The 22,600-nt window shown below is 39.0% G+C and overlaps 1 protein-coding gene across 10 annotated transcripts in view; it reads left to right on the top strand.

The window, feature by feature from the left end:
* Positions 1-22,600, top strand: part of KMT2C (lysine methyltransferase 2C) — a 189,195-nt gene that overhangs the window by 29,526 nt on the left and 137,069 nt on the right. For all 10 annotated transcript variants that reach the window (XM_063179854.1, XM_063180247.1, XM_063180480.1 and 7 more), the window contains one exon: positions 16,854-16,942. In XM_063179854.1, the coding sequence (XP_063035924.1) occupies positions 16,854-16,942 (89 nt within the window). The remainder of the gene's footprint in view (positions 1-16,853; positions 16,943-22,600) is intronic.

The following is a 22,600-nucleotide window of genomic DNA, read 5'->3' as shown; positions in this document are numbered from 1 at the left end:
GGCATGCCTCTATTATAAATTTGTTTTTGAAAGTGTATAATAGGAGTTTACTGTTTTCCTTAGATTTAAGGCAAGTATTAAAAATCTGATTGTAGGAGAATACTGTTAACTCATTTTGCTTTATTCAAACATGGTACCTGTAGTAAACTGATAGTAGCTGCTTATCTGAGTCACATTTATTTTATGTACATTTTCTTTTGATACATTTGTCACTACGAAAAAGTGGTTGGGCTTGGTAGTTCTTGTTATGCCTCTTTAAAATGAATCTCTTTTATCAAGAAAGTTTTTCTTGATAAAAAGGAAACCTTTCTTACTGAGGTGTAGGTGAGTAACATGTCAGACCACCATTGTATTTGGCCCATGATTTTCCTGATTATGTGAAACTTGGTTCCTGTAGTCTTCCATCTGTCTACAAGGCAGCAGAGATGGAATTTTGCAGCTGGTGCAATAGGGTAGCAAATTTTATTTGAGATGTTTAGGAGTGGATGACATTTTTCAGAGATTTTTTTCACCCTGCCATTCATTCTGCAGCAGTATGCTTTCTAAGATGTGCTGTCACTAATTTTAAAAATCAAATCCATTGATGGATTCTTTCTTGTTTTGTTGTAGTGGTGATATATTTACTAGCTAGTAGGTTCTGCAGTTTTAATTTTTATGATTTCTTTTGAGTGAACCCAAATATAACATTTATGGCCAAGGAAACCTGAAAGAACACAATTCTTCTCAGAAAAATTCATAAAGAGCTCATCAGAATTTGCAGGATTTCATAAAAAAAAAAAAAAGCTTTTATAAGAGTTTAGAATTATATAGGCTTTTCATCTAAATGCTCTGAATTATGCTGATAACAGAATGTATGAAAACCAAAGGGCTTTCAGACAGTCCTTGACAAACTGCACAGGTTAATTACCCAGCCCTGCATGTGCACGTTGTGATGGTTTTGAGTCAGGGTCTCATATTCATATATTTTTATTTTCATGTGCACATCCAAGGCTAAGCATGTAAACAGGCTTGCATTTGACTTGGAGGGGGAAGAACAGAAATGTATTTAGCTAATAAAGTTTATATTTGGTGATATTTTGTATTAAGGTTGGCCACAATTTCAGTGGCATTGCTAAGAAATTCTGTTTAATGGTAGAACACTTTGTCAGTGTTACTGTTTTATTTGTTAAGATGAAGTTCTTATGGTGTGCATTACCAACTTAGTTATATTCTGCAAGAAATTAAGTGTTGGGGTGTGCTAATGTGGGGTGTGTCTAATGAGACTCATGCCCACGTTTATTTTTGTTTTCCAATGGAAGCTAAACCTCAACTTCTGATCTCATTTTTGGAAGAAAGAAACCCTCAACATATCTGCAGATTGAGATGTAGAATTGGCTGGAAGAAAATAAGGTGTTGGGGTGTGTCTGTGTATAGAGAAGGTAAAATTTTTGGTGTTACTATTAACTTCATTTTCCTGGCATCTTCTCAGAGCTTTCATTGGAAGGATCTCTGCTTCAAAATACTGTACTTTCCCCAACAAAACATTATTTCCAGCTGTTTAGATGAAGAAAGTTTCCCTTAGGGACCCCAAACCAAGCATGTTACCTTTACTGTAGGATCCAGATGCCAAGAAGAAAACCAATTATTTGTCCCTTTATCAGATGACTTTATGTGCTTTTTCTGGGGTTTATGGGGCCTGGAATTTCTGGGAGTCTTTATTTAGTCTTTATCCTTTTCAGCTTTGAGGTTGACATTTCCTTTCGCTATAGTATAGATTTAAATTATAAACTTGTGCTTTTATCACTTCATAGTGATAAAATTCTCTATAGTTTAGAGAATTCTTGATAATACATCTTGAACGATTTTATACATCTTGAACGATTTTAACCTGTTGAAATAATTTGAGATTTTAAATGGTTTAGATATGCAGGAAAAAAGACAGGTTTGGTATGGTTTTAACATCTTTATCATGTCAGTAACATATAGCAGCAATTAAATATCTCCTGTTGTGCCCACATCTGCTTTACTTGTCAGTAAATCAAACCTTCCACAAGTCAAGGCATGCCATGTTTAGGTGACACACTCATGAAATTTAATTTTTTATAAGGAATACTCAAAACTACCCGAATACTTTTCAGAAGCTGAGATCCAGGAAGCCAGCTTTGTGTTATCTTTGTGAGAATTTTGTGCAAAAAAAAGTCTAAATGTAACAAAAAAATTGATAAAAAATAGATTGCTTAACAGCTGTCTGAAGAATTCATGTTGCGATGTGTTAGCACTGAGGTCTAAAAGATAAGAAAATAAGGATTAATAATTCATTTTACTTATAGTACTTGCAGCATAGTTTACAAAATGATAGGTGCAGATAGTCCGTAAATGTTTTTTGGAAATTTGTAGTGAAAAATCAATACAAACGGGGCTGCAATTCCGGTGTGTTTGAAGTTTCTGGTATCCAAGGAACAAGGCGTGAAAGCCAGGGAAAGGTGGGAGCTGTGTGGAAATAGTTAACGGCGGACTTGGGGATTAGCGCTGGGCTGGCCTTGCTGTTAATGAGCTGGAAAAAGGTGGGAGCAGCGAGTTAATGGTATTGACAGACAGCGTGGAGGTAAATGGATTTGTCAACACAAAGAGAGAAAAAATGGAGAAGAACACGGGGTAGGAATATACAGAACAGGGGAGAAGGAGGTTCCCCCCAGCCTGCTCTGAGGGATGGAGCAGCCACCATTGATTGAGTCAGTTTGGGCTGATGAGTGAGAATCTCCCAGTAAAACAGCGCTGAAAGGGCGCAGCAGATAAATGAATGGGTTTTTAAATCGTGTTTTAATTACTTCAAATACGTGATGAAGGTGAATACGTTACTGTTTATTTTGCAGTTACACTGTTGAGATAACAACAGGCATGTCCACAGCACAGTGCTGCTTTAAGACAGCAGTTAATGTTCACACCTGAGTTTAAACAAATGCATCCTGGGGAAAAAAGTGTTGCTGGTGAAGTAGAGTAGTTAAGAATGAAGCATTTTTAAAACTAGCCACTTTCTTTGTTAAAAATATTAAGCCTGCTTTATCTTGTAGATGGTGGTGAAAATGTAATGGTAGGCAGAGATTTTTCTTCTCTTTCTCAGGAAGTTTGAAAACAAAGTTATACTCAGAAAAGAGAGGGCAATTTTATAAAATAGTGTTTTCTAGCGATAGTATCTGTAATCCACATCGGATGAAAACATGTAATAGCTATTACCATCCTAAATAAATAAATAAAATTATCCACTCTTGAACCATCCCAAATGTAACCTCAGCTGCTCTGCAGACACAAACATCGAGACTAGACTAGCTGCATTTACCAGCTGCGTGTAAGAGCTACACTGCACGTAAAGGGATTTCACATTTTATTATGTGGGAGGGATGATGTCAGTTTGGTTGATTATGCCCCTTTCAAGCTGCTGTGATAATTACCTGCTTGTTACCAGAAGTGTCAACCCATTTTCAGTTCTTGTTTGCTTTTGCTGTCATGCCCTAATTGCTACATAATTTTGTCCCTGCCAATTACTACCTTGGAATTGAATTTTACAGTGAGAAAGTTGTAAGAAGCAATAAAGTAATTGTTTTTTAGATCTTGTAATTTCGGTAGAATATTTTATTATGCTACAAAGTGTATTGAAATACACACTGCTCACTTCTGTGAGATAGTGAAAGCCCGTGGTTTGCACTGAAATGATGGCAGTGTGGAAGGCGTGACTTTTGGGCAGATATGGATACTTTTTGTTTTAGAATAAAGACATTTGCTGTGTTCTGTAGAGGCAAGAACTCTCAGGTTTGGTGGGCTTTTTTTTTATTCTTTCCCTTCCTTTTCATCCTTTTATCCACTTTGTGAGTTTTACAAGTTGCCTTTGATGTAGGTATTAGGTCATCTGATGTGGTCCTTTATCCATCGTTTTCTATGAAGATGTAATGTAAATGGATTTCTCTAAAGGTGCTGGGCTTAACAGTGTTTTATACTCTGATTAAAACTATTTGTTTGAATTATTCAGTGGAATAAAGCCTGCAGTAATTGGTTTAAGGACTGGCTGACCAAGCACTTTGTTGTCTTTGGGAACTGTCATCACTTTGCTTTGGGTTTTTTGGGTGGTCCTCCAGCAGTGAAGTCTGGTATTAGTCAATATTAATAACGATTACTGCTGTTGAAATCTGGATGTGGAATGACATGGATGAGCACAGGGAAGAGGCAGAAGAGCAGTTAAAATGCTCTTCAGAATAAGGAGAGGGGATGATGTTGCCATGTAGAGATTTAGGGATGGGGTTGCAGTCCAGAAAAAGGAGCATTTCTGGCAAGAGCTTTGAAGTGTGGGATGTTTGTGGCTGTGCACTGAAGCTCTGTTTATCATAGAGATTGTGAGATTTGCTGCTGCCATTTCAGTGTGATTCAGATATCCATGGCTGAAAGACCGAAATATTGGCAAAAAGTCGTGAAAAGGACCAGAGATTGTAGAAAGCTTGGAGAAGGTTGCTTTGGGGAGGAAGGTGGAGATGCTCAGCGTGTTTGTTTATGGGCGTGGGGGATTTAAACCCTAAAAACCAGTAGTAGTTAGAGAACAGTGAATGATATCTCTGGCAGAGAAAACACTGAGTTCTTAAGGGATTCCTGATGTAAGAGGAAAAGGGAGAAGAACCAGTGGTTGAAAGCTGAAACCAGAGAAGTTGACAAAGGAAATGAGCACGAATTCAGAAGGAGGAACAAACGACAAAGGGAATGGCAAAGTGAGTGGCTTTCTGAAAGATGGGCTTCAATCAATTCCGGTTATTGAGTGATGGTTAGGGATATTGGGCTGGCATGGATAATGATTCTGGCATTGTGTCCGCTGAATCTGTGAGCAGTCAGACCTCTGTTCTCATTGCACTCCCTGTAGCAGCTTTTCCAGGGATGGTGTAATGAATGTTGAACACCTTTGTGGTTGAAGATTCTTTTCAAACATTATCTTCAATGCATTGATTGCAAAAGACAAATGGTTTCTAAGGTTCTGAAGCCAAGGCATACTTCAATTGCAGTTCTTTTTGTCAGCATAAAGGCTTTCAGATACTTCAAGGAGAAATTTCAGTGTGCAAAAATACTGCAAAAAAAAATTATGCAGAATACTCTTTAAGAAAAAAATAATTATTTTAACACTGTTGTGTGGCTGTGAGTAGGAGCTGCTCTGTCCTGTCATGACACCAAGGCAGGACTTGGATAAATATGAGGAGCTTTAGGGCCATTAAGTTTCATGTATGTGCTTTCCTATTTGTGTCATCTTCACAAGTGGTTGCCAGTATTGCTCTTTCAGAGCTGCTCTGCCAGCTTTTTATACCTGAAAGTACTTCTGAAACGTTTGATTAAGATAATTTTTAAGGCTCCATGGTGTGGTCTGGTGAGTAGAACTGAATTTCCATGCTGTAAATGTTAATTAGAAGCATATGTGTATATGTAAAAAGCAAGCTGAAATAAAAGTATAAATATCTAAGAAGCTGTCATTCCAGAAGGTCTGTGCTCAGAAAAGATTAGGTAAATATACAAATAGTCCCATTACAAATAGTCCCATCAGCTGCAGTATCATTTCTGATTATTTTCATTACTTTTTTTTCTGGTGGTTTGCAAAAAAAAGAAAAAAAGTTAGGAAGCAAAGGGATTCAGATTATGATTTCCAAATCCTTTTAGACAGCATTACTTGCACTGTCACTAAAAGAAGCTCCACTGGCTTTATTTTCTCTCCTTCTTCTCCAGTAACCCTTTCCTACCACTGCTCTCTCCCTGGCTGCTTCCAGCACAGACTTTCATGAGCCTCCAATGATGAAAACTATCTCTTTTGAATTTGAGTATAAATTCAATCAGTGTTAATTCAGCTTAATATAATTTGTAAGTTGCCATATCTGCATGTTTGAATCTTGAACATTTTCGTGTTTTTCTCCACAGTGAGATTAGATTTTGAGAATCTGTTTGTTATTACACTAAAAACCACACTTAAATGTTACAACTGAGTATATTTGTGCAGCTGGAGAGAAATTGCAGAACTTGAGGACCTTGTGCAAGTTGCAGGGCAGCAAATGGAATGAGCTTGCAGCCTGGTGTCCTTGGATGGTGGCCTCAAAGGAACTTGACCTGGAGGTATCAGTTGGTCCTCTTGGATGACTTCCATTGTAGTGGCTGCTGCAGCAGGGTTGGCTGGGGACGTGCCCCTCTCATGTGACACAGGGACAGTTTTGTTTATAACTCTGACCTGTATCATATGACGTAGGCTGAGCAGTAGATCACTCTCTGCTGGCAGTTCTGACACAGGGTGGGACAGTGAAGGTGACCAGCAGGTAGGAGAACTCCTCTGGCATCAAGTGCTGGAAACACCATCCTTTTATTAACTTCACTTTTTAGAAGGTTTTCTTTAAGAGCATACTAAAGAAATGAGGAACTAAGACCTGAAAAAAACAATTAACCCACCCAATAATTTAAAAAAGTAGCATTAATTAATGTATTTAATATTAAAGGACTGAAGTCTGTCATGGAGAAAAAATATAGAAAGCAGCCTGGTATAGTTGGTAGTAGTCTCGAATAAAAATAGGTGAAATTTTGGTGAACAGCAATGGTCATTGTCCCAAATAATAATGGTAATTTAACAATCCTTTGAACAGAAGTTTGAAAGTTCTCTCTTATAATTACTTGGAGCTATTTGTAAGCTGTCTGTAATTGTCAGAAGGCAAATTTATGACTCCAGTTTAGAAGGCTCTTCTTCAGGGATGAAAAAAAGGTTTAGGCACATTACTGTTAACAGAATTATTAACAAAAACCTTAGAATTTCTGCCTCATCAGCACCCCTAGAGATTGATATGCCTGTTCATACAGAAGCTTTTAGAGGTGTTTGAAGATCTGTATTACTTGTGCCTGTGCTATGGAGTGTTGCTTATTATGCTACTTATATTGTTGTTTATATTTCACAATAGTATTTCCAGACTTTTATTTACTCTGGTATAAAAATAGTTTCCATGATCTGGCTTTTAGGTTTTACATCTAGTTTGAAAACAATTTTGTTAAAAGGAAAACAATTCATGTGAATTATAAATATACACTGACACCCATCTGATTCCATTGCCCATTTTCTTCTTAGATCTATTTTTATTCTTCTGAGGTTTTCCAAGCCTTCTGACTAAGTTTTAATGGATTTTTAATTAGTGAGCAGATCTTGTGTTTTTTCCCTTTGGCTTTCCTAGGTTTAGCAGTTTTATTGAAAGAGAAATATTTCATAATACTTGTTGACATTATCTGAAATAAAAATGTATTTCTTTATAAGGAGCACTAAGGGTGCTAACAGATGGAAAAGATACGTGGTGATATGACATTCATTTCTGTTGTGTTTTTTTCCTGTCTAAATCCATTTTAGATGGATAATGACAAACTGTGGTTGACATGCAAGAGCTGCTTTTCTTACATGCCATCAATTAATTTGACTATTATAAAGAAAATTTTATCTAATGTATTCTAGGCCAGCATCTTGTATAAAAGCAGGTTATTTATAGCTCTTTGGGGTACTGCCCTTCCTTTCATGTCCTGATCCTTCTAGTTGAAGCTTAAATGCTTGTTTAAGGTTAAATACACTGAAATTTTTGCCCAGAGGTTCTTTTTTGCTTTTTGTAATCATAATTTCAGGTGAAACTGGTGGACAGATGCTTTCTCAGGAAATCCTGTAACACGTACCTGAGGGAGAGAAGGGTGTTGGGTTTTTTGGTTGTATTAGTGGCATCAGAAACATTTCAAAAACATAAGAAGGAATGGAATTATTGTCCATGTAATTTACAGGAAGACTTGTGTTTACTGTGAAGTCTGAAGACATTAGCAAAAGTGACTTGAGACAAAAGATTCTGAGCTTTATTCGATGAGAAAGCATGACTGATGCATTTTGATAGATGTAAGATCTGGAAACCTCTCAAAATTATGTCATTTGAGTTGGGTTAGTTTATCTAATATAAGATAGTTGAATATTTGCATCCTTTTTTGAGTGTCTGAGCTGAATTAATGATGAATAAAAGCAGTGGTTGCAACACTGTATAATCAGTGTGTGCAGACTGCACTTGCTGGGTATAAAAACACTTTTCTGAGTAAAAATTTAGTATTTAGTATTAGACTGTTGGATTGTTTGTACACCTGCACTGTGTGTGGCTGTGTGACAGAGAGCACAGCCTTCACCTGGCACCTAAATATATCCAGTGAGGATATTTAACTTAAGGAGACAAATGCATTTGCAAGAATCTTCACCATGTTCCTGTGATGAGACTCTGTCAGACTGCAAAGTTCCAAAAGGAAATCTTTGAAAATGACTTCTAATTAATGGTGCTAAAATTACAAAAATCTGTTCACAGAGACCAAAACTTCTACCAAGTTCCAAGTACTTGGCAGCTGTTTCTCATGCGTGATGACTCAGATCTGCTGAATTTTATGTACAGGATCCTGAAATCACCAGACATGAGAATTACAGCCCTCACCATTGTGTTGCCACCTTTATTCAGAAGAGAGTAGCAGGCAAACCCTGCAGCGTGTGAAAGAACAAGGAGCTGGGTAATTCTTAAAAAAGACACGAGCTTGGTGCTGATGTGGGTAAAAAATTCTGGGCACCATGGCTGTTCACAGAATTGGAGGAGTTGGAACTTGGCATAGCCCGTCGTCATGGAGAAACAAGGCTTGTGTTAGATGGGAGTGGATGCTTATGCTTCCCATCAGGAAAATGCAGTGTTGGGTGCAGGAGCATATTTTGATGCAGTTTTGTTGACTTAGAGGACAGAGGAGTATGGACAAGAGCAGTGGTGAATGGTGCGGGTTGAATTTTTCACACGTTAAAGTCTCGCAGAGATTAGAAATTTGTGCTCTTCGCAATGCCAGTGATCTCTCAGCTGTTCATGTTGCCATTTCATTCTCTTTGTTTGTCAAAAGAGAGCATGTGAAAACAGTCAGTGGACTTGCTAAAGATTATTTAGCAAATTTACCAAAGTGCTTCACACTAGCTGTTGTCTGGGGGAGTACAAAGGCAGAGCCATTATCCAGTCTGCAGCCAGGTAGATAAACAGAACTTGTTGGGATTGGAAACTTACAGGTACCTCTACTTGGTAGCTCTTGAGGCTCCCAAAAAATTGTTTTAATTTGATTATAGAAAAGGTTTTAAAAAATGTTACAAGTGCTGCAGTTCTAGTGTGTTGTTTCGTGTCGTTATGTTAGTGAATGTGGCCAAGTGCATTGGTAACAAATATAGGAAGGATGTAGTTTGTGCAAAACTGCAGATCCATAATGTGTTGTAATGGCATCTGAAGTTTTTACAATTTTTTCTGAAAAGTGTATAATTGTTCAGGTCTGCACGTAAAATGTTTGGTGTTAGGGAACTAAAACTATAAACGAGGCTGCATATCAGTGGGAATGTGGTTCCTGAGAAAGAAGAACCTGTAGCAGTTTCTGGTGCTGTGCATTGCTGGGTTAATGTGACAGATAGTTGACTGAAGGCAATTTTCACTTACAGAATTTATAGATGTCTAAGCAGTCAGTTTGAAAAGTAAAAAAGAAAGCTAAAAGATCTGAAAGCCTTTTCTATGATTTCTCACTCTGTTGTTGGAACTGTCTCCAAATCCGAAGTCCATACATGTAGATCAGGCAGCCTGGCTCCATACTTTGAACATCCAACTCGGATTTTCTCATGTAATGGTTTCACAAAAAGGTGTGCAGAAGTCTTTGCAATGTAGTAGGTTTATTGTTGGTATCAGTCACTGGTAATCAGTGATACTGAATCTTCCTGGTTTGATCTTTGGCTGGTGTGACCCTCTGTCTCTCTTGCCAACCCATTGAGGATGTTCTCAAATGGGCAACAAGTTGGGAAGAAGACTTCATGGTCTTGATATTGTTAATAAAGCTCTGTTTCAGCTATGATAGCCTTCATCAGCTTTATCTCTCAAAAGAGCAGTTCCAGACTCAAACTGAACAACTGTAAATGGCATCAGGGATGAACAGAGAAAATACTGAATATGGTGGCTTTGTCCAGATCAGCTTCATCACTCAACAGAGTGCAGCTTCAGCCTCCTGGGTCTGATGGCCTTCCACAAAACTGAGTTAAGAATTTTCAACAGTGGGATGACATTCCTAATGCTCTTTGATTTGAGTAGACAGTCCTGTGACTGGTGCCTGCAGGCAGCACAGGGAGCACACCTATTTGCCTATTCCCAGTCTCCCATGGAAAGTAATTTTGCACCGATTTGGGCCTGAGAACTTCCATAGTCCAGGTAAGGACAATGAATATTACAATTGTCCTGTGTGAGGACAATTGAAGTCAGAAATACAGATAAACCAATTGCTCAAATACACTAATTTATTTGGCTTTTAAATCATTAGAACTATGCAATGCAGATTCATTTTGATACTTCCCTCCCAGCCTCTCTCAGCCTTGTTTCCTCAAGAGCTCTGCATTTACCTGTGGATTTCCTTTGCATTTATGTCAGCACTGACTGTACTCTAGAATGAAAACAAAGATGCATCTATGGTATTTGGTACAAATAATCTTAAAAAGAATTATATTTGCATTTTTTTGGGCAGTGTAGGAAATCTTTGACAAATCTCCCTGTCACAGGGGAGTACTGGAAAAGTTAAGCTGAGAATTGTCCAATGGAGGAAGCTTCTTTTTACACTTTTTCTCAGACATCCTGATCTCAAAGGCTATAATTTTTATTCCAGGTGTTTATTGCTTTCAGTAGTAACTGCATTAAATATAGATGTGAAAAAGTTTCAGCTCTGAAGATCTTTTAGCCTGAGTAAAGGAATAACGTTGAGTGACTGAATCACTTTTTTAGATAGTTTCTGGCTAGAAGAGGTCTAGGATGGGAAGTTGCAATATTTTGGTTTTAAATGTAAGCTGGGTCACTTCTCTTTGATGGAGTATTTTATTTAAAGATTATTATGCTTTATAAATTAAAATTAATAAGAAACACACTTGTCTTTGATTGTACCAAGAGACTAATAGGCAATATCAAGTGTATTTTTGAGATGTTTTAATAATGAAACTGAAGTTTGTGCTAGTTCAATGACATCTTGATTAAAGTCTGGTTCTGCAGATGTTAAACAAGAAAGTTTTCACTTCTCTCTATTAGTAAACTTTTTGTCACCTTTCACTTGCCATGTTTCTGTTGCACATCTCTCCCATGCATCAGCATCCCTCAGCCTTCAGTATACACATATATAACATAAGCAGTAAATAGGAATAAACTGCATGTTGCATTATTTTTTTTTACCATGTACAAAAGAAAATACAGGGGAGAGTGAGGCCAAATGCAGAAAACATTTTCACCTGTTACCTGATAGCTCAATTAAAAAATCCTGTGAAAAATCTTGTAAATCAGAATCAGTTTGAAGCTGGAGTCAATATAGGAGTGAGTTTCCTGTTTTAGCCTTGTTAATGTTTAGGGCTGTTGAAGCTTATTCTAGCTAGATGGCATCTTCCTTGCTTCCAGAGCTGTGCTCTTCATTTTATTGAGACTTGGATGTAGAATTTTCTCAATTCTTAGAAGTAATAAAGATTTCTCAACTCTTAATAGTAATCAAGTAGTGTTTAGAGAGGGGAAAAAAATACATCTTTCCTCATAGGCATTTCCATGAATGATTCTTGCTTGCTGTGGTTCTCTTCGCTTGGGGCTACCAGCTGAACCTTGGGTATTTTAGCTCCTACTTAAGCACAGTTAAACTTTTACAGCTGCATTTAGGACTCCACGGTTCAGTAGTAGTGTAGTGGGAGCATGTGGCTTTTGCACACCTGTTAAAAAGATTCTTGAAAAGAGGGTAACAGCTTTCACTTGTGGAAGTGCCGGTGAACGTTAATTTGTGACTAGCCCTGCTGATGGCATCACTAATTGAACCTTTTTATAAATCATTCCTGTACCATCTTCCAGAGTAAGGCTGTGGACAGATGTTCGTTTAACAAGACATCTGTGCTGGTTTAGGATGTTACTGTATCCCAGATGTTGCACTGCTTTTTAAGGTTATTAGCCCTGTTTTATGTATTTAGTGCCATCAGTTTGCTCCATGGTTTGCAAAGCATACGAAGGAAGGTGGTTTCTTTTCTGAATGATGTAGAGGTTTCAACATTTTGAAAATAAGGAGTCAACTCTTGAGTGGATCATGTGTACCTGTTTTTATAAGCCTGGAACAAAATGCATGGGGTGAGTAGGGTAGTTTTGATAGATGGTGTTGAACGAGCTGTCACGTGGGTTTGTTGGTAGCAACTTAGGGAAGACTTTCAGAAACTGGAGTCTGGCAGCAACTTCTGGGTAATCATAAACTAGTCCTGGCAGTGACAGGCATCTGAGGATAGTAGCTTTGTCAGTGATTTCATGTGTTCCAGGAAATGTTGGCCCATGGCCTTATCCCTGATCACTTTGTGGAAAGAATAAGATCCAAGATGTACTTTTGACCTACATTGTACTTGTCCAGTTATGGTGCTATTGCTGTGACTTTTCAAAAAACAAAAAAACACAAAAAAAACCCCCAAAAAACCAAAAAACCCCAATCATGCAGAAAAGAGAAGAAAATAAACAGTGTCTCATTAGTGTCAGGTGAATAAGAGACTTTTCCATTCTCTCCCATGCTGCCCTCTGTGCATTCAGCAGAAGCTGCTCGGGTACCTGGTGATCTCCCAGTGGTATCCAAGTCCTCAGGGCTTTGAGGCAGCCTCAGCAGGGCTTTCCCCCTGTGCACAGGGAGTACCTAATGCTCTGCTGAGCCCTGTGAAAGGTTTTTTCTGGGCTTTTTTCTTCCCCCTCAGGGCTAAATTTAATTAGTTGCTTACCCAGAGAAGAATTACGAGATTTTTGTTTACCGTGGTATATTTAAAGATGGAGATTAATGAAAGGCATTAGCTAAAAAAGCTAATTGATAAAAAAAAATTAAGAGTAGGTCACAAAGGATTTTGATAAATTACTCTATTTTGTTGAAGTAGGGGTAAAATTATTGTAGGCAGTAATTATATTCAAATGGAGTCCTGTATTAATAAAAAAGTATAGTTTTGTCTTTGTTGTTGACTTTATTCCATGAAATGCTGAACGTGCTTTAAGCACTTCAAGAAGTTGCATTTCTCTCAGCATATCTGTACTTTTGAGCAGAAACAGACATGCTCTTGTATTTTTTTCCTTCTAAATTGACCTCTGTTGTAGGAAAAAGGCAGGCAAGGAAGCCCTGGCAGGGACCTTGGCAGCCCTTCAGCCCGTCCCAAGCTCCCTGCCTGCCCACTGACTAATATTTATTGTTTTCTGCCAGAGTGTGCACTGGTCAGGCTCTGCCTGTACATTTTGTTCTGGGTCTGTTGTGAGCTGCAGGAGATGTGGCTGGGCTGTGTTCAGTATTTCTGAGCTGCTGGGGGTTCTGCAGGGTGATGGAGTTGCTCCTCCTGGTAGGAGAGTTTAGGGTTGGGCTGCAGGATCTAGAGCAGGACTGAGGTTGTGGTGTCCAATACAACAATTATGTTTCAGGACTGCCTGGCTTTGTGTGGGTGAAAGGCAGTAGTCATGGGCTGTTGTTTCATAATTGCTTTGAGTGTGTAAAAACTGGCCCTCAATGCCATCTTTTCCCTATTTCCTTCTCACATCTTTCTTCAGAAGGATGAGCTTGAGAAGAAACCAAGGCAAAGAATGGAGCACAGGATGCTTTTCCCTCTGTATTTAAGGGCAAATGGAAATAAGTGTAGAGAAAAAAAAAAATTAACAGGGTTTGTCAGTGGAAAAATGCAGTGTTATGCAAACCAGCCAAAAGCTTTATGTATAAAACTATTAAATAAAATGTTTAAACTTAGTGCAAATAACAAGAAACAATCCATTCTTATTACAAATGCTGATTGCAGTGATTAGGTGTGCTGTGTGGCCTTCTCAAATGGCATTTGTTGTGGAAACATTAAATTATAGTTGTCAGTACAGTGTATATTTCACTGTTTTGTGACTTGAATTATTTTTTTGCTCTAAGCCAAACATAAATTTGTAGGCTATAAAATCTCTTCTGATGATTGGGAAATGAATGTAAGCAGCAAAAATGAGTTAATGATATAATCTACCATGTTTTCCACTGTTTCTTCAGTTTTATTTAAAACCTGCACAACATTAAGAAGGTTTTTTTGTAGAATATTTGGGGAAGGGGAATAGCAAGGAAGCACCAGATATGGTTATATCTTCTGCTGAAAGAACCAGCTCTGTTTAATAAATTGGAACCTCTGTTTTTCCTTAGTGTTAAATAGGTTGCTAAAATAAAATAGGGAGTTCAAGGCACGAATACTGCTCTTGTTTAAACAAAATGTTTGAAAAGATTTTGTGAGGTACTTTGGTGTTTAATACATGAACTGTAGTTCAGTAGCAAATCTAAACTCATCTGTAAATGATTAAATAAACATAAACAATCATCATCTTCCACTATCCAGCAAGTTTTGCCTCCAGGGTTGTGTTGGGGAATACTGAGAAGGGATATCTGTGAAAAAGTAGAATTATCATTTATGTTTGTGATGATTTTACAGTAATCCTTGTTTAGTATGGAGTTGTAACTTTTCGTTGCAGACAGGTAGTTGGTAGAAGAATAATTGGGATGGGATTTAGAAATAATCCCTGTCCTTAGCTGATTGTGTTGTGTAAAGCTTTTGAGCATTCCTGCAGCAAGGGAAGTGTTTTCACTCACCTGCATTCCTGTCCTTTCACTGGTGCTGGAAGATGTGCTGGGATGTTGTGAAGAGCTGCAAGAAATTTAATGCTTAAAAGCTTTTGGCTTCTTTACCTGCTGCTTTGTTTTTCTCAGTGTTAGAGGAGTGTTACCCTCCTTGCTGTAACTCAGTCTTGCTCTAAGAGCCTGTTCTATCCACTGGCTGTGATATTCCATTTGCTCTGCTCCCTGCTCTTTGTTACAAATGGGAATCCATCTGTGTGACCGTCTCAGATCCTGCTGCCAGCAGTGTTTGTGTCATTCCCACTTCCAAAACGTGTCCCCATTCAGGCCAGCTCCCTGGTCACTGTGCTCCTGGATGGGCTGATGCAGTGGATGCAGGGAGGAGTGCAAGGCAGTTTCTTCTGGTCATTGTGCAGTTTATTCTGATTGGAATTTTTGTGAAACGTGGGTTTTAAGAGACTACACTGGGAGCTTGTAAAGTGGCAAATAAGTGGAGGGGATGATTCTGTCTCTCATAAGAAGGCTGTTACTTATTTTGTGTGTTGTGGGTGTGCTGTCACTGCTTATGGGTAAGCAGCCAAAGGGAGCAATAACCTTGCAATCCCTAGGGTTCCATCTGTGCTCACGTTTTTCAGCATTGTCCTGAGCAAATTTTATAGGCATGCCAAGAAAAGTCCTCCTGTCCTTAATCTCTTCTTGCTTTTCCTTTTCACCCATCTCCTTTGTAAATTGAGTGGGAGGTTTTCAGGCTTTGGTTTGAGCCTCTTAGTTCTTGCTTTCCTCCTTCACAGAGACTAAAATGGTCCCAACACAGTCTGAAGGGGTTGTCTTGCTAGGTAGTCCAAGGGAGTCAATCCTTTTCTAGCAGGAGAGCAACCTGCACAGACTCCAGAGATGGTTCCAGCTCTGCCCAGATCTTTGATCCAAGAGAGCCAAAGGCATTGCACGATAGCATTTCTTCTGTAGCTGATTTAGCAGCTCCAGTCCTGCGGAAATAGTTTGGATGGACCAAAGTGCTATAACAGACTGCACAAAAAAAGGAAATGCTGGTTTTGGAATGATTTAATCGCTTCAAAAAAAAAAAAAAAAAACGACCCCAAAACCTTTTCTCCCCAGTGCAGAACTAAACCCCAACCTTTCAGAGTGCTCTGTGAAAGAGGAACTGGAGGGGTTTTGTTGGGGGGGCAGGCGGGGTGCCCGTGTGCTGCCTGCCCATTCAAGGCCTGTTGGTTGGGTGAATGGTTGCCTGGGAGCTCTGGACGTCGGAACTGCTGAGATGCCCCAAACTGCTCAAAATTTGTGTACTTGGAATCAGAAGCTCCCAGGGTCTCCCAGGCTTTCCGTCAGCATGCCAGGCAGGTTGCCAAGTAGCCTGAAAATTTGGGAGGCGAGTTGCCAAGCTCTTGGCTCCCTTTCAAATGGGCTGCTGAACAGCTGGGAATCTGGATGCCTGGGCTTCTCAACAGCCCACCGTGATAGTTACTGAAGAGCCAGGCAGGGAAAAAAGGCTGGAATTTGTGGCACAAACCTGTCTGCTTTCCGTCAGACCTTGGTTGAAATTGAAACAAATCTGCCAGGTAGTTTAGTTTTGACAGGCTGTCCTCACGTGATGACTTTTTTACTGTGATGACATCTAGTCATCTCTCATAACATTTTACTTCATGTGTCAAAATATTGTTTCACTGAAAATAATGTGTGTTTCAGTTTCATTGCTTTAGCATCATTATTATTCTATGGAAATTTCTTCCAAGGGTGCTCTGTGTGGATCAGTCTCTATTTTATAGTAGCTGGTGCCCAGATTTTGGATGGTGTTCTTTCCTACCTGTCTATAGTTACACTTTACATGGAGCAGACAGGATGCTTGTGTCAAAATCTGGCTGAGTTAGTCTGTTGTTTGATCAGTAAAAGTTCATTATTGTGTTTTTCTTGTAAGAAGAATCAGATAAAATTAAAGGGCCAGCTGCTGATTCAAGTGTACCTTGCTGGGGACATAAACCTAGAACGGGGAAAAAGGGGAGGAAGCTTCCAGTTTGTACAAGACTGAAGTAATGGCTTAGCTTCAATGTTGCATAATTAAGTGCTGACATTCTTCCCTCTAAATGAAGAGATTTAAATCACTTTTAAGAATTTTACACTTGCTTTTACATTTTTAATAATTTTTCAAATGCTTTCAGTCTAAAAAGAGTTTTTCCTTATGTTTGCAGGCCTCGGAGTAGAGGAAAAACTGCAGTGGAGGATGAAGACAGTATGGATGGTTTGGAGGCAGCAGAAACAGAAAACACTGTGGAAACAGGTACTGAGAATATAGTGCTGATGCTCTCTGGGTATTGCTTCTCTCTCAGAAATGCATTTAGTTATGCAGAACTTTGGTAGACAAGAAATAGTTCTTCCATTTTGTAGTATGAGATGTGCCATTTGGGAAGAATTAAAAGGAAAAAACCTTGATATTTAAACCTATATTAATTTAAAGCTATTGAAGCTATTAGTTTTAAATAGTGTAATGGGAATCTCTCTGTAGTGTAGATATGTAGAGGTTTTTTTCCTACTTCTGCAAGGCTGTATCTAACAAAAATAAATGCTCTGAAGTGGCAGCTGCTGTTTTTGGAATACCTGCCAAAATACACTACTACTTATTGACCTGTGTCTTCAGCTAACTACAGCAGACTATATACCAAAGGGATAACCAGGATAACCAAATGCTAATGCTTCCTGCTGCTGCTTAGGAAACAGGATAAATCTCTGTTCTTGCTTTGGTAAATATTTGTTGTGGTGGTACCGAAATGCTTCAGTTACCAGAGGGAGCTCATTGTTCTGGACTGAGTACTGTAGAAACAGTTTGTGATTTCTGTTCTGGCAGTTCAGGAGCCTAAAGAGACAAACAGATGAGCCAGCACATGAGATAAAGGCCATGGTGAAGAGCTGTCATCTCCTTGCCAGGCACGTGTCTGTAGCCATTTCCCTGTTTTTAACCAGGGATTGAGTGCAGAAGGATGAAACCCATCAGGAAAGATGATGTTGTGGCCACTTGGCAGAAGTTTGTTGGTTTGACAGAAAGAAGGCTTGAAAATGCTCAATGAAAATTGAGACCTAAGGATTTATAAATTTAATAAGGTGGCCCTGTATGTGTAATGAGAGCTGTGGAAGGAAGCACAAGCAGCAGAAGCTGTTGGTCAGGGCAGGAATGGCATGGAAGTTAAGGGAGCTGTCCAGTTCTCCCAAAGCTGCTGAGTGGAGGAGGTGAAGTTGTAAAGCCCTTACAGATGAAGACAAGGGTCTGTGCTTAGTGCACATTTATGGGGACAACAAATAAAGGAGCTGAAAAGAGCCATTTTTGCAGCAGCATTTTTCATGGGCCATGCAGGAGCTTGGCTGCTGTGGTGAAAGCCACAGATTTGGAGGAGGAGGAGGCTGAAATTCTCCTGAGGATGGGCTTTGTGTGTACTTGCTTCCTCCTTGCTGGATGTGGAATGATGCTGGGAAGTCTTGGTGCTTGTGACTTGAGGCTTTGGGGAGTGCCTGGAGTGTGTAGTCACAACTTGTGTTGAATTCAAGTGTTAATGGCATGTGGAAGGAGCCTAAATTAAAGCTTAATTCAGGGATGTTTCATTGTTTTATCCTACCCTTTGTTTTCCTGCCCCTGCAAAGAAAAATGCTGGTGGTACTGAACTTGGGTGATCTTTTGCAGCTTCTACAAGTAGGTAATTACTAGTTAGTGGACTAATAAATTAATATATTAAGTGGAAAAGTTGGAGCAGGTATTTGTGTGTAGAAAAACAGTGCAGTGTAAAGGAGGACTAGTTCTAATTCTGTTACTACATCATTATTACTATGTTATGATGATGATGATTACTTTTCCTGTCCTATGTGGTAGAAGCATTCTTATGAAAGTCAGTGAAGGGGGCAAAAACTGTCCCCTTAAAGTGATAAGTTTTATAAATTTTTCTAAATATGTTTAAGAAAAAAAAAAACAAACCTAAAAATAAATTCAAACCTTACAACTGGTACACCGCTGTGTTGAGAATTCAGTGATAGCTGTATTTTATTTTTGCTTTGTTTTTAACAAAGTTTCTCGACAGAAACCTGAGAGCAGTCTCTGATTCAGAAGAGGGAAGAATACATAATTATTTTAAGGCTCTGAGAGTGTATATGGATAAGTCTCTCCATTATCTTTCATCATAATAATCCTGAGTGTCACAGGTGGCTGATACCCATTTCTGAAGGTGTGGGCAGTGTGATGGAAATCCTGATGGACCAAGACCCCAGCAGTTCTGCTGCTGGAAGTGAGGCACCATCACCTCAGTGCTGAGCCCAGGATGGATTTACAGACTGTGCTCCTCACTGAAAAGATACCTAGTAAATATACATATGTCTGAAATCCCATTTTTCAGGGAACAAAAATAGATTTGAAAGAGCATTATCATGTTGAGCAGTTTGATAGAGACAGAATCACAATTATGTTATCTTAAAAGCAGGGCACCATGTGACTTGCTAGAGGTTTAATCATATTATCTGAATAGGCTGCTGCCTATAAAACTTACTCTAAGCACTTACCTGAGTTAGTACAGAAGTGTGGGAGAAGGAATAATCTCAGTTTGTGGTTCTGTTTAAAACTGTATAGATTAAATTGAAGGGTATTTCTATACTAGTTTATTAATTTCTGCTTCAACTAGAAAAGGATTTTGTTTTCTTTGCTTTCCAAGAGTTGTCTTCCCAGAAAATTTTTGCAATAGTTGGCAAACCAAAACACAATATAGTAATACTACAGAAGTTGAAATTAAATGTCTAAGGATCTTGACATGTAATTTATGACATATTTTGAGTCTCTGTTTTCCTAGCTTCCTTTCCATTGTTTGATTCGTACATTGAGAATAATCAGAAATTCTGTTACTGTGTGAGTTTGGGATTTTGAGGTTGTTTCTGTTTTGTTTTATTTAATTAAGTTTCATAAAATGAGAGAAGTTTTGTTCAGTATAATGAGCTCTGCTTTTAGGGAAGGAAGCAATGCAGGAGGAGTAAGAACTCCCCTCTCAGGGAGGGAAAAAAGGAAATGCCCCATATAATCCCACCTAAGATAAAGAAATGTTTAGCAGCTGTCAAATATTTTATGGGGAGAAAAGCAAGGAGTGTGCAAGTACTAAACATTATTTCCATTTCTAATGTTGACAGAAATATTTGTTTAAATAAAAAAAAAGACAAAAATTCTTCCCAAAGGGGCTCTTTTGCAATGCTGAGGCACAGTCATTTTAATTGCAGTTCGGGAAACAAGTTACTGCCCTTCCCAAAATTCTGTGATCTCACATGTGAAGCGAGGCAGAGTTGGAAGCAGAGCAGGGTGAGCCGTGTGCTGCTCTGATCAGTTCAGTATGGCTGCTGCTCCTGCCAACTGCAGCAGTTCCTGAGCCCTGTCCCTGTTCTGCCAAGTACTAAGTTCCCTTTGGTGTAGATGAATTCTTAAGGACGGAAAGAGAGGAGGAGGGATTTGGAATTGGAGAAAGGAAATTCTGGAATTTTGGAAAAAAAGAGCTGTTTGGAGCTAAGTAAACTTTTTTTTCCTGAAAAAAAGGGTGTTGACAACTGCTTCTACTGAATCAATAGATTTTCAGCTTCTTGTAAACCTCAGGACAGACTCCTTTCATTTACCCACAGCCCTGTCTCTCTTGCTGATCCTTTGGCTCCTCACTTCACGTCTGTTCTGCTCTTCAGCTTTGTATTTGTCTTTCCAGCTCTCTGCTCCTTCGTTTTTCTTCACTGTGGTTCCCCCAGTGGTGTTGCACTGGTGTTTCTCTGTCCAGCTGATGTTGTGGTTGCCCATTCTTCCCATCCTTTTGGCACCACAGCATCGTAGCGTGGTTAAGGGTGGCTGGGACCTCTGGGGATCCTCTGCTCCCAGCCCTGCTCCAGGAGGGTCACCCAGAGCTGCCTGTCCAGGACCATGTCCAGCTTTTATCTCCAAGGCTTGAGGCTCCACAGCCTGCCCTGCACAGCCTGTGCCAGTGTTCAGGAACCCTCACAGTAAAAAATGATTTCCTGATGTTCAGAGGGAGCCTCCTGTGTTTTCGTTTGTGCCTGGTGCCTCTGGTGCTGTCAAGACCTTCCAGCTATCAACACCTTCCACCTTTCTGGTTATCAGTAAAATCCTGTTTGCTGCAAAATGCTGAGTTCCCCTCTGGATCCTCTCGTGCTGCTCCTCTCTGTAAGAACAGTTTTCTTCTGATGAGCGAGTTTCTCATGGCCAAGAATATGCAAACCAGAAAATTCTGGAAAGCACGAGGCTTTGTGCACAGGGATATATGCAAATATAAAACTGCTAATCCAAAGAAAGAAATAATACACCAAGAAGCTCCTGATATGCTTTCTGTAGGTTTGGTAGCCCTTTTGCTACTAATGAAGACTTGGCTTCTGTTTCTTTCCCCCATCTTCTGTTAGTTTCAGCAAGTTTCTGTACTTGATATTTTCTTGGCTCTGCATTTAAGTTGAAACTGAATTCTCTGTGTTAATTATCTGATTATTCCCTTTTTTTTGGAGAACACTTGTGAAATATCCCAACTCATTCTAGGGTCTGTAATTCTTCCTGTCTATGTCCCACCATAAAAGTGTTGAGATTCAGATCAGGGATAAATGCAATAAAATAAGTTTATTTGGACTGCTGAATCTCTTTGGTTAGGTATTTATTTTGTTAACTATCCATACCATGTCAACCAGCTCTTACAGCAGTGCTTTCCACCAGACCCTCAACTCCCCATAGTGTTCAGAAGCCTCAGATAATGCATAAAAGAAACTGGGTGATTTAATCAGCCAGTAGTTCCTTATCTACATTATTGTTGTTAGTAACATTTTTATCAGACCCAGTGATGTTGTCTGGCCAGTTCATTTCTTGTTGGACTCCACATTGACTTCCTGAAGATGGAGCTTCCTCTGACCAGACTCATTTGTCTCTGGGCAAAGCACTGAAGAACCAGAAACAAACACTTCTCAGTGGAGCAAAGTTATTCATGCACAAGTTGCCAGGGATTTTTGGACTAATTCAGAATCTCATCAACTTGGAAGCAGCCCGAAAAGCCCTTTCCTAGAGAAAAAAAAAAATCTGCAATATCCTGCTTATTAAAGGAAATACAGGCATCCTTTTGCAATTATATGAACCAGGCTGAGATGAGCCTCTCATTGAAGCAAAGTAAAACACACCTGAGAGCAAGTCCTGGTCTGGGTGAATCGATGGCAATGTGTTTTAATACCAAAATCCAGTTTTAAAATCCAGGCAGATACTTTGGCCTCATCATTACCACCCATTCCTTCTCAAATTAATGAAGGGGAGAATTAACACTACTGAGGGCTTTCTTGTAGATTAAACTTGGCCGTACAATTTGTGGCAAATACGTGCTTAGAAATGCACTTAAATATTTTTAAGGCAACTAATATTCTATGTACTCATTAGAAAAGGAGTAATTTCTTCTTTCTCATGCTCCTGACTCTTACCTGCTCAGCCACTGGAAAAATTAGCAGAACTGAAGCATGTTGTTGTAATTATTATAAGCATCTTATTATTTTTGCTTTATGTTCTGGTAATTTGTTTGTAATAAGGAAAGCAAACAAAAGAGGAGGTTACTTGATATTTGCATTTAAACCATTACAGGCTTACTCAATAATACCATTTATCATCATGCACACTTAAAATGGGCCATTTAGAAAAATCTGATTTTTTTTGCCTTTTGTCTGATACCTCTGTCTCAGGTGTTTTGAAAGCTGGGGAAATCTGTTAATTCCAAATCAATTTTAACCTCACTGAGTTTTTCATTCTGGAGGTTATTTCTGAAATGCAACTTTCTGGTTTTGCTTATTTATTCAGTAGTGGTTTTGCAGTTTTGGTATCAAACTATGCTTTATTAAACATAATCCAACAGGTTTTGAAAGTTTTCCAAAACCTAGAATTTTCCACATCTCCATTACCTTGATG

The sequence above is a fragment of the Melospiza melodia genome, chromosome 1 (genome assembly GCF_035770615.1).
Source record: "Melospiza melodia melodia isolate bMelMel2 chromosome 1, bMelMel2.pri, whole genome shotgun sequence".
Taxonomy (NCBI): Eukaryota; Metazoa; Chordata; class Aves; order Passeriformes; family Passerellidae; genus Melospiza; species Melospiza melodia.
Note: the sequence above shows the minus strand (reverse complement) of the source record. Positions and strands in the feature narration are given on the sequence as shown.